General features: G+C 38.2%; 1 protein-coding gene across 1 annotated transcript in view; it reads right to left on the minus strand.

The window, feature by feature from the left end:
* Nucleotides 1-360: 360 nt before the first annotated feature.
* Nucleotides 361-12072, minus strand: part of DMBX1 (diencephalon/mesencephalon homeobox 1) — a 37672-nt gene continuing 25960 nt past the window's right edge. Inside the window, exons 3-5 of the mRNA XM_026707305.2 lie at nt 10858-11036; nt 5445-5799; nt 361-3741 (exon numbers count right to left, since the gene is read on the minus strand). Of these exons, the coding sequence (XP_026563090.1) occupies nt 3341-3741; nt 5445-5799; nt 10858-11036 (935 nt within the window). The 3' untranslated portion in view covers nt 361-3340. The remainder of the gene's footprint in view (nt 3742-5444; nt 5800-10857; nt 11037-12072) is intronic.

Here is a 12072-nt window from a genome sequence, read left to right on the forward strand (position 1 = left end):
AATATCTGGAACACTCCCCATAGCCTTCTTGTGAAAATGTTCAGGAGGTGTCAAATAAAAAGTTAATTGAATTGCTTCAGACTGCAAAAGGGAGTTCATGAGGTGCCTGCACATAAAAACTAATATTTCAGGGCTATAGCTTAGTTTTGTTCCCAGCTTCTGGCTTTCAGCCTTTGAGATATTTGTGTATGTGATATTGAAGATCAGAGAGAGAATTTTGTAATTAATGGAAAGCTTCATTTACCTCTGCCCAGGCTAATGATATCTTTACAGAGTGGAAGCCATTGGTTATGTAAGAGAATGAATAGCTTGGTTTGAATGCAGATGATAAGATTCTTACTTTTGTCACACACACACACACACACACACACACACACACACACACACACACAAACACTTTTTTTCTGGGGCTCCACCTGTCTTTTGATTCAGCCATTGGAAAGTAAATTAGAATACAATATGGTCCCCTATAATGGAAATGAATAATCTGCTGAAGCACCTGAACAGGACACACTACAATTTAAGAACTTTTTTTCCTTCCCTATTAGTATGAACTTGGTTGTATTTTAACACAATTTGTTTTCAAAACCTGGTTAGACTTCAGATACATAAATGTATCTAAGAAATGTATCTAGAGTTCTAAGGGCTTAAATTTGGATCAAATATTCAAAGGATTGCCCAGTTCAGTCTCAAGATGGAGCTTGGAAATTGTGTACGAGACTGCTCTGAAAAAATTAAGAATATAATTTCAGATTCAAAATCTGTGATTCTATTCATGTATGCTTTGCTTATGTTTAAAAGAGACAACATATTATTTTATTAACCAGATTGTAACATAAGCAGTTGGTCATATATATACAATCTATTTTTGGGAAGACTAATTTACGATTCATTAATTTTTCTTTTTATTATTTATTTTTCTCCATCGAAATCAAATTTTTACTGTAATGAATCTGAGAAATGCTAAAGTAATTTTGAGAGTAACATGTTATGTGTTAACTGAACGTTTTTATTCAATGAAAGCTTTCAGAGCAACAGAATTTTTGTTCAGTTTAATTACAAAGTCCTTGACATAAGAGGGTAATTAAATACTTCAGTAATTACAAGATGTACAAATATTGTGTATGTCTGTATGCATTATGTTCCTGAATGAAAAATGGTTTTTTTCTGCAGAATGTATGATCTTAAATTTGGAAGATACATAACTAGTATCCAAAAAAATTATGACAATAATGAAAGTTTTGCACTCAATAATAGAGGCATGCTTGCAATTTCCAAAATCAAACCTGGATTGAGCAAGTCTCAATTTTACCCGAATAACCTTTGCAACCCTTAAGGGAAAAAAATAATAGGAAAGAGTTTCATTTATAGAAAATAAAAGTTCTAAAGTAAGTTTGCTAACTTCTTAAGTTCCTACAGACTTTAGGCAATAATATTTTAAAATGATAATCTTTCGTTATAAGATTTCTCTTCTATTTAGCCATTGGGATTACAAACCAATCTGGAAAAAAATTCTGGAATATATTTTTCCATGTATTTCCTATGTCTTTTAAAGGAAATTAATTTGTATGAAGGATTAACTTCATTGTAGCATCTTTCTTATACATTTTTAATATTACCTTGATTTTCCCCATTTCTTAAGCTCTCAGTGTCCTATGTTCACTTTTGTACTATTTAATCTCTGCCTTCCTCAACCTGGTTGCATTCCAGGAATATTGAGCAACAGTAACTTTTATAATTCATAGGGATCAAGACTTGAACTGAAATCCAACCAATCTGGAGAGAACTACTTTGTAGGCATTTAAGAAATATTATTTTAAGCAGAATGAAACCATGACCTTGCTTGTAAATATCAGGTAGATATTTTAAAACATAAAAGTGAATGTTAACCATTGTCTTCTAAATTAAAAGCAACAGAGTTATTGTCTTGAAAAAAATCACTTTTGTTGACCCAATCTAAATAAATTCATTGTTTGGATTTAAATTACCGCCAAATCATTTAGAGCCATCAGAGTCAGGAGGACTTAGGCCAATTACAACTTGTGTAAATTGTGAGTCTCAGTATGAAAAAGCATCATATATAGAATAGAAGTTTTTAAGATTTTCTTAAGAGCATTTCTGATGTTGATGTACCACTCCATAATTGGAGGCAAAGCGCTATGATATTGCAGGCAATCTCCTTGGGTATGAGGATACATATGGAATAACATAGTATGAATTAGAGCACAGATGTAAGGACTAGCTCTACCATCAGATGGTATAATAAAATGTCAGCAGATAGTTGGTTATGGAATGTATTATTACTATTATTACAGGGAGGATGGAAGGGGCCTTTGGGATTTCCTGTCTCCGATACCAAGCAAATTTATTAGACACAATACAGGGCACTTTGCCTGGGTGGCAGGAGAAAGGTGCCATGCACTGTCCAGTGGAAGGGTGCCAACATCTCTTGCATGCAACTAATACAGAAAAGACCTGGCAGATAAAGCACACCATTGCATAACTGTGTTTCAGTTTCAAAGTTGCACAAACATACAAATAGAAAACGATGTATCTTAGCAGAAGAGAGAAATAGTCTTTGGAATTTGTACAGAAAATTTAGCAGGGCTTTCAGCCATTTTGTCTGAGGAAGTGCTTCAAAGAAAAATTTGAACCTGTCCGACTGGAAGTGCTTAACCAGGACTCAATTCTTAATTATATCCTGGTGTTCGTAACATGCAGAGAAAAGTGGCACTGGAGTTTCAGAACTATTTTTGTTCAACTGCATTAGGAATACTGACTGTGTAAAACCAGCTGATAAAGAATTTTCTTGTTTTCCTCTGCCTTTTGTTGTAATGACACTATTGATTCCATCTACTGAATAAGTATAAAAGGTAAAAGAAAATGGAAGGAGGGGTGTTCCACAATTCTGCATAAGGCAACACTGATATTAACACACAAGTGAAAGAACATGTAAACTATATACAGCTTGAAGTGGGACTTCCTCTTCCCAGTTCTCCTCCCGCCCCAAATAAAAGCGAAGCTCTCAACACATAGAATAATAACAATGTTCCCAAATAGTTCATATTTGACTCACAGTTCTGAAGACAATTTCACATTTTAAAACACGTTTCTGTAGGCTATTTTTTTTATTGGCCAGTGCAAAGAGGCAGAGGTAATGCCAGATGTGGTCTCCACACAACTTCTGTCAACCCTTCCCGGCAAATGGGAGCACCTTAATGGGGACAAAATTGAAAGTCGTAGGCTCTACATCAGAAATCCTTCTCTCCTGTGGCAGAGACTTGGGCATTTTCTTGAAGCCATCTGTTTATCGGGCTTTTGCTGGAGTTTGGCTAGGCCCTCAGTTTGGTAAAGTATCCAATCCCAGAGAGGCAGCATGTTGCTTTGCTCGCAGCCGGAGATTCTCAATACTGGTTGTTTTACTGTTCAGGCTGGGAAGAGAGGAAGATGCCTGGAGAATTGGAGAGGACCACACTTGCTGGGCATGAGAGAGGGACTGGTAGTAAGACTGGCAATGCAGTGAGCTTAGGGGTGCCATGTTGACATTCATGCCCAAATATGGCATGGCAGAGGGGTTTCCCATTTCAAAGGACGAATAATGGACCAAGTTATTGGTAGCTGCCATGTGTTGGCGGAACTGCTCTTGAAGGCGGAAGAGGCTGAGAGGAGAAGACGAATAGGAATGCGCCTGAGACATGCCGCTGCTGGAGGATGCAGAGGCAGCTGTGCTGACAGGGGATTCTGTATTGTTAAATACAACAAAATCAAGTCAGTGAAGACCTAAGCTCTGACCTGGTATGAATAAATTGCACTGGGATTTTTAAAAGATGTTTCAAGCTCTGTGCAGTGGGGTAAGGGGGAAAGAATGATGGCTGTAACGCCATGCTTGAAAACATGATTTGTATAAACCGGGGGAAGAGAACCCACGGCCTTTCCGTTGCTTTTCCATAACTGCCAGCAACCCCCGACAGAACTCACAACGCCAAGAGATATAGCGGGATGTACTTAGCAACCTCTGAAAATCTACAGCTCCCTCTTTCATGTAAAAAACCTTGAATCCTAGAATTTCAGATGCCACTGGACACATTTTTGTCTAAAACCCTGCCAATCATTCTTAGTAATTCTGATCCAGATATAATATGATATCCTAAGGCACAGTTTTACTCTCCCTTTCATACAAATGCAAAAACACTTTTAAATTGTTTGCTTTATATATTACAAATTTCATTCAGAGGTAGGGATTTACAACAAAAATTAAAACATGCATACATTTCTAAGAATAGATATTCATGCAGTAACAAGCTTAGAGACCTGGGTTAGAAGATATTAGAAGATTCCTTTAGCAATCGTAAAGAGGATGTTCAAAAGAGGAGAAAATAATGTTGTTGGATCTAAGTCTAAGGCCAAAATTTACATAGCAGCAATTTATAACACTTCTGTTTCCTTTATTGCTGTCATGCTCAGTATTATTACATCACTCCTTTGCCCAATTGTTATGTGACAATAAAGTGATGGTAACACCAACTTTTCATAAAGGCAATCTCATTATTTGGCACCAAGCATTTAGTCTTTAAACATTTGCCATGTAGCTTCCAATAAACCTGGATTGAACTCATCCAAGAATGAATCACTTGTGTGAAATGTCACCCTTGGGTTCATTAAAGCAGAAGCATTGTAATCTGGAAAAAAACACATCACACTAAGATGGATACAGGGCTTCTGCTTGTAGGAAATAGCTGAGAATGCTGTACACATCCCATCGGCCTGTCATATTTGGAAAAATTGCTCTAAAGCTGCACCAAGATGGATGAAGGTCTTCCCTGATTTTTTTACAATATAAAGTTGTAACTTTGTGATTCCTAGACCTGAGTTAATGTTAGTCTTCTTTGGCAATACCGTTACACGTAACAGTTTGTTACCTGGTTAAATTGGTGCTTGCTCAGTTTGATGCTTAGGTAAAAAGAAACAACTTCAGGATCATGACAATGCTTTGAGAATATTGGGGATTTGTGAAACAATCTCCTAGCTAGCCCAGATTCCAGAAAAATGAAGCAACCACATTGCTTCATTCGCATTGTTCTGCCTGACTCAGTGAATGAAATAATGAACGTGATGTAACTGAATAACTCAAGAGAAAAAGGAGCAAACTCTGAGAAATGTTTAGGTCACTTTTCTTCAGAGACAAAAATTCTCTTTTGAAATAATCCATCTGCAAGTGACTGAAATGGTTCGGTAGGATTATTTTAAAGGGTTTTTAATGTTCTCAGTATTTTCTGACCTTGTCTTTGTTGTGTGTTTCCCTTCTCTACCTTCAACATCTTTTTTTTAAAAAAAAAAAGCTTTTACATTGTTAAGAGATTTGGAAACCAGAGTTTGCATGCTTTAATCTAACATGGGATTTTGAGATAAAAATTCTTAGCAAAGGGAATTGGTTTTCTTCTCACCTGCTTTTGGACTGGCCCTCTTACTATTCAGCACCTTGTTTTCCCCTTCAGGGCTTTTCTCTTCCTTGTTCTCTTCCAGGGAGATCTTGAATTCTTCCTCTTTATCAGTCTGGTCTTCGGCTGCTGACTCACTGGCTGAATGCTCCGAGAGAGTCAGGCTGAGCTCTGCGTTTACCTCCCTTGGCAAGCTCAGAGACCTGTCTGGATCGGGAGTTGGAGTTGGTGTTTCTAACACGGGAGTGTCTGCTTTGCCTTCACTGTGATTGGCTTCAGAGTCCTTCTGCTTCTGTAGCTGTTCTTTCTGCAGGCTGCGCTGCTTCTTTCGAAATTTAGCTCTTCTGTTTTTAAACCAAACCTTTGTTTCCCATCGAAAAGAGAAAAAAAAAAGAGAGAGAAAGAAAAGAGGAAAAGGTAAAATTTGGAATTGAATATTGAATCTTCTTTATCATGCACACTCCAGAAACATTAGCAAATTACATGGACAAATTCAAACAAATTCAATGTTTAATCAGCATATTCTCCTGTTTATAAATGGATAGCTGCAAACTCCTGTTTTGTTTGAAAATATGACCTGCAATAAATCTGGGTCTGATAAAGGTTTAAAATTAAAGCAGATAGAAGATGTTGATGTAGTATATAAATTTAAATCCTATGCACATTTAAACCACATCAGTGTATTTGAATTTATTGTTGGGACAATATGCATAAAATTAGCTCTGAGCTTCTGTTGAAGATCATGAGGAAAAGGCAAGGATGGCAATATTGATCAGCAGCCAGGTCAGCAGATATCAGCAGGCACAAATCTTTCTGGATAAATGAGAGATGCGATCACCCATTTTGTACTCTGGACCAGTGGTCGCCAACCAGTAGGCCAGAGACCACTGGTAGTCCGTGAGAAAATTTTGGTGGTCCGCAGAGAAATGTCACACCCAAAGCACCACCCAAAGCAGTTAATCCAGGCTGTGCAGGAACACAAGGCTGCGCTGCCCACATGCATTGCAAACAACATGAGGTAGGGGAAGGGAGAACTTGCCCCATGCGTCCCACGCGCCTGACCTGGCCAGGCCACGGGCTGCTTCTTTCTGCTTCTGCTTTTGGTTGCACGCAAGGAAAGCAGCAAAACTCTTTCTCTCCCCTAAACTCTGCCAGAAATCAGTCTTTGGGACCTTGCAAGGCATCCTGCTCCAAGAGGCTGGTGGAGTTTGGGGGAGAGAAAAAAAGACTTCTGCTGCTTCTGCTGCTTTCCTTGCATGCAGCCAAAAGTCTCTCTCCCTCCCACCCCAAGAATGGAGCTGGAGAGGGTATCCTGCGATCCCAAATAAAGAATGATTGATCGGCAGGAAAATGGGTTGGGGAATTTTCCTGCAGGCTTTTTGGGGGGGATTTTCCAGGGTCTCTGGTCCGAAGGATTTAAAATTATGAGTTTGGTGGTTCCTGAGGTCCAAAAGGTTGGCGACCCCTGCTCTGGACCACTCTTCTCATGACTGCAGGGGCTGAAGACTCCCAATCAGCATGTAATTAACTAAACAGATATTTTCTAAGTGATGAAGTAAGAATCCATTTGGTGAGTTATAATTTTTTGGGGGGAGGAGGGATTACAAAGGAAGGAAGGAAGAACTTTAATGACTTAATTTTTTATTTTTATTTTTGCAAAAAGCTTGGCTGATATCAAAAAGTTTAAAATGGTTGAAGGGGATAGTTATTTTGAAAGATTGATTTTTTGGGAAAATGTTTTAAATAAATTGAAAGGTGAAGTTAAAAAGGTGGAAAGTTTGTAAAACAAGTGTCCATGGAGTAAAACAGGTCAATGACTAAATTGAAAAATTTAGATCTTAAAACAGAAAAAAAAGAAAGAGAACTATATAATCTATCTCTATTGGAATTGAGAGAGAAGGAATTTTGTTTGAGACTTAAGAGTAATCCAGGAAGAATAAAGATATTAGAGAAAAGTTGATTAAATCCCTGGCAAACTTTCTGAATTAGGAAGAAGAGGACACTGAAGTAGAAGTTGCTGAAGCATGTAGAATAAATCCGAGGTGTGCACGAATAAGAAATGCTCTAAGACAGGGGTGTCAAACTAGATTTCTTCAAGGGCTGGATCAGCATTGTAGTTCTCCTCTGCAGGCTGACTGGGAGGTGGGGGGAGACGGGACGGATGCCCCCTGCAGCATGCTACCAGCCAAAATGGGGCACAGGGGGGCCCTGCACAGCAGGCCGGTCCTTTGCTATTCCCAGGCCAGCCCCGTGGGCCAGATTTAAGCCCCCTGTGGGCTTGATCCAGCGCATGGGCCTTGAGTTTGACACCCCTGTTCTAGGGGATGTTTTGGTAAAATTTGTCAGGAAGAAGGCAAGAAATTAGGTTTTGCAGCAGCATTTTAATACAGGATTGAAGATTGATAGATCAGATATAATTGTTTTTTACAGAAATTCCTATTAAAATTTTGCACAAGAGTTTTTTTTAACTGCAGAAAAAAAACCCATTCTGATAGGACAAATTACAAGGTTTGATTTTTATTTTTTAAAAGCAGAGGTTTTGACTGAATTATGTCAAGAAAATGAGGACATTTTTAGAAAAATCCAAGAGAAAGAGGAGATTGACATGGAGGTATCAGAAAAGACTACACAAAAGTCCCAATAATGCAAGAAGAAATTGAAAGATGATACTGAAGTAAGTGCTACAAGCATAGATTTTTCTAAACTTTTGGCTTCATGATGAAGTAAAATGCTTAATGTGGAATATAAATGGAGTAAATGCTACTTAAGAGAGGGGAAACAAATGATTATTTTAAAAAATTAAAACAAGATATAATTCAAAGACTTAGCTCCATGCAAATTAACTTCTATCCCAATTAATCTACAATGCAGATCTGTCAATACAAGATCTTCCTTTAGTTGGAGACTAATGTATAAAACAACTGCATCTCAATTTTTTTTCTCTTTTTTGTTGCTGCAGAAGTAAGATCCACATTTTTATTATTTTATGATAAAGGGGGCTAAAAGTTTTGGCTGTGATATACAGATGGAACAATGGGAAAATATGTGGCTGAAAGGATTGAAATATTAAGGAAACCTTTATAAGATGATGGATCATTGGTATTCGCCACCTGAGCAATTGTATAAAGACATTTCAAATTTATGATGGAAATGCGAACGACAAGAAGGGACATTGTATCATCTTTGTATCATGTGTGAAAAAGCTAAAAAATTCTGGATCCAAATACATACACTGCTTTGGAGGATTTTAAGATTAATATACAGTAGAAACCAGAGGGGTTCTCTTTTGGAAGGGATAAACTGGACAAGCAGTTGGGAAAAAGTTGTACTTTTGTACATGATAATGACAGAAGATTATTGTACGCATAAGTACATTGACTTTTTTTATAAAAGAAAAGACAATATCTACATTTATAACTGACTGAGAACATCTTATAATTTTTTTGCATGGAACAAAAAAAATGAAATTATGATTCATGTTTTTGATTATTAAACAGAATAAATTTTTAAAAGAAAGGAGATAAGTTGTAACCATAGTGTAAGTGGTAAACATATAAGTGTACTTACAATTGTTGTAAAGAAAATTGAGAGCTACTTCTTTGTATCTTTTTTCTTCTTTTTCTATTTTTTCTTTTCTTTTCTTACACCTCTCTCTCTTTTCTTTTTACTTTATATTACGTTGCATTAATTGTTATAATTTAATTTTTTAAATAAAATTATATAAGATATGTGCATAGGATAGTGCTGTGAGTTTGAGAGCAAGCCTTGGGTTGCCATCATCAAAACAATTCATTTGGATCCCATGTCATTGGCAGCTATTAGAAGTGTGTGTATAAAGTACAAGCAGGAATGATATCTAAACACTCTTAATGAGGAACAGCTACAAATTAACATGCCTTAGCTTTACTGCATCTGCAGGATTAATTTTACATGTTAAATATATAACATCAAGTAAGCCTCATTTTTTTTTATACTAGTATATTCATCCTAATGGAAACCGCTACGATAGAAGCGGGGATAGTTTATGAAATCTACCATCTCACATGAAACAGAGGAGGGGGAAGTGTAGAAAGCTTCATTGGCATTATTGGGTTTTTTCCCTTTCTTAATTCTCCCATGGTATTTCGATTTTCTGAAACAACTTTAAGCCTGCTCCTCTGCCCAGGCATTGATCTCAATCAGAATATGAGCTCCAAGCTTTTACTGTACTATGAACAACTTTTAGGTAGCTGGTATGTATAAAATACATCAAATGTATATAGCATAGAAGCAGAAATAAGTGCATGTTAATCACTAAGGGAATGTCATACCTGAAGGACCAAAAAAAAAGAAATATGGCCAGGAAGCTTGATCTATTTGTCTGGGTGTTTTATAATCATATTATGCTCTGAAGCGGCATGTCATGGCCCCGTCGGAGCCCAGGTTCAAGGAAGAGGAGGAAATGGAGATGGAGTCGATGGAGGGAGTGGGTGCAGTCCCTATGGCCCCTGAGGAATGACCTGGGGATGAGGACAAGGCAGTCCTGGGCCCATCGGGCCTTGGAAGAGTAGGCAGAGAAGGTGCAGGCTGACTAAGGAAGAGGGGAGGAGATGGAAAGAGTAGGCAGCGGAGCCGAGAAGCAGCGGAGCTCCGGAGATGAGCAAATGCTCCCCCCCACCTGTTCCCTGAGTGCAGAGAATGGAGAGGAGGTAGACTCAGCAAAGGGCGACCCATCTACTCAGGAGGAGGCACCCTGCCCCTCCTCACGAGGATCACCTGGATAGTAGCATTTAAGGAGACGCTGTGGGGAGGGGCTTTTGTTGGGAACAAGTGTTGCATTTCACAGCAACACTTTCCACAGCTCCTAGAAGAACTTTTCTCCAGAATCCTTGCTTTTGTTGACTAAAGTTTGATCCTTTGCCTTGAGATTGGTGGACTTCCACTGCTGAGAAGTTGCACAAAGCGTGTGCAGGCTTGTGAGTTCAAGTCTTGCTCATGGACTGTAGGTGTACCCTGTGGGCAGAGACTTTGGGAAACAGACCAGGAATTGGGATCATGGTTGAATAAAAGCTGACCAGCTTTCGCCTACAGTAGCAAGTTTTGCTTGCGTGCCACCCGGGGTCCTAACACAGCAGTTATGCACAATTAGGAGAAGTATATTTATGAACTATATGATCTGTTGTCAGAGTTCAAAGATCTAACAGTTGGACTAAGACTACAGAAATGACAGCACACACACCTACAGTCATCAACTAAAGGAAACCAACCCTCTTCCATCTTACTGTAGCTAATAGGCATTTTTGCTGCTAAAGAACTAGTTGATTCTTTAGATATACTTAGTTGTGCCTGAGACACTATTATCATGACAAAACATGTATCCATGGATCATTTAGCATTTAGCTCAATTGCATTCCCATGAGGAATACTAATTGATGGGTACCTGTACTCTAGCCTCTGGTAGATTAGTGCACATTGCCAATCTCTCCCGCATCACCACGTCTGGATAGTGAGTCTTCTGGAAAGTTTTCTCCAAGGCTTCCAGTTGTTGGGCTGTGAAAGCTGTGCGGCTTCTCCTCTGTTTGCGGTGCTGGGAGCCATAGCGGGCCTCCAAGATGATGTCTTGAAACGTACAGCCGTTGGAAGGTAAGAAATAGGGCCAATTTAATTAGTGTAATTTGTGTGTTAAAAATAATAATCATAATACGGCAGCCAACAAAAATTAAATTAAATAATTGGAAAAACCTCTGCTTCAAAGCCACCATCACCTCTAGGTAGACATCACTTGTCTGATTTAACCAAAGAAAGCAACATTGTAAGATCCAAAGGTACAAGGCTAAACTAGTGAGCATTATTATATTATTTGAAGTACGAGTACATTTGCTCTTGTATATAAGCCAATCAATCCTAATCAGGTCCCAGCGGAAGAGATAGATTTTAGCTTTCATAATCCCAGCTAGCAAAGTCAACCATCTGGTCAGCACAGGTTTTGGATAAACATTAGGGTGAAAAGAAGGAATAGCAATTACAGTATGAAGCTCTGCCTCTTTGCTGTTCTATTAACCATTACTGTATACGTAGATTATTGTCTGCAGAGCTCAGTTTTTCTGTACCCATGGAAGTATTCCCCAGAGTCCAGACCCTCATAAAATCTGGTTAGAAGAAGGATCTTTGGGAAGATTTGTTTTCTAAAATCTGGGAGGGAGAGGGAACAGCTTTCACTACAGAAGGGACAAGCATGTCTCAAGAGGAAAGTTCTCCAGAGATTTCCAAATGAGAGAAAATAAACCCATTCAGTGGCAACAGTGAATGAGGCCTTCTCTCGCTTTCTCTTAGAAATTTGTACAAAGTTGTACAGGAAAGATGCTTCATAAAACAGTACACATTTGGGAAAGTGACATACACAAATACATTGAAGAAGTGTTCTCAGAAAAGTTGTATTCAATAACATGTGCCTTAGAGTGGGTTGTTTCAATATTTTATTGTTCTTATTCTTTTTTATTCCAAAAAGCTTTAAGGATAGTTGTAACTTGCTTTTCTAATGAGATGTGGTTTAGAAATACTTTTAACAACTTATAAACTGAATGTTAGCTGAAATTGACTGCTACCAAATATGGATGTTTCAAGCTTGCATTTCTCCTATAAGTATGGGTAGTCC

This window comes from Pseudonaja textilis, chromosome 3 (assembly GCF_049901715.1).
Source record: "Pseudonaja textilis isolate UNSWEBS1 chromosome 3, rPseTex1.2, whole genome shotgun sequence".
In the NCBI taxonomy this organism is placed as follows: domain Eukaryota; kingdom Metazoa; phylum Chordata; class Lepidosauria; order Squamata; family Elapidae; genus Pseudonaja; species Pseudonaja textilis.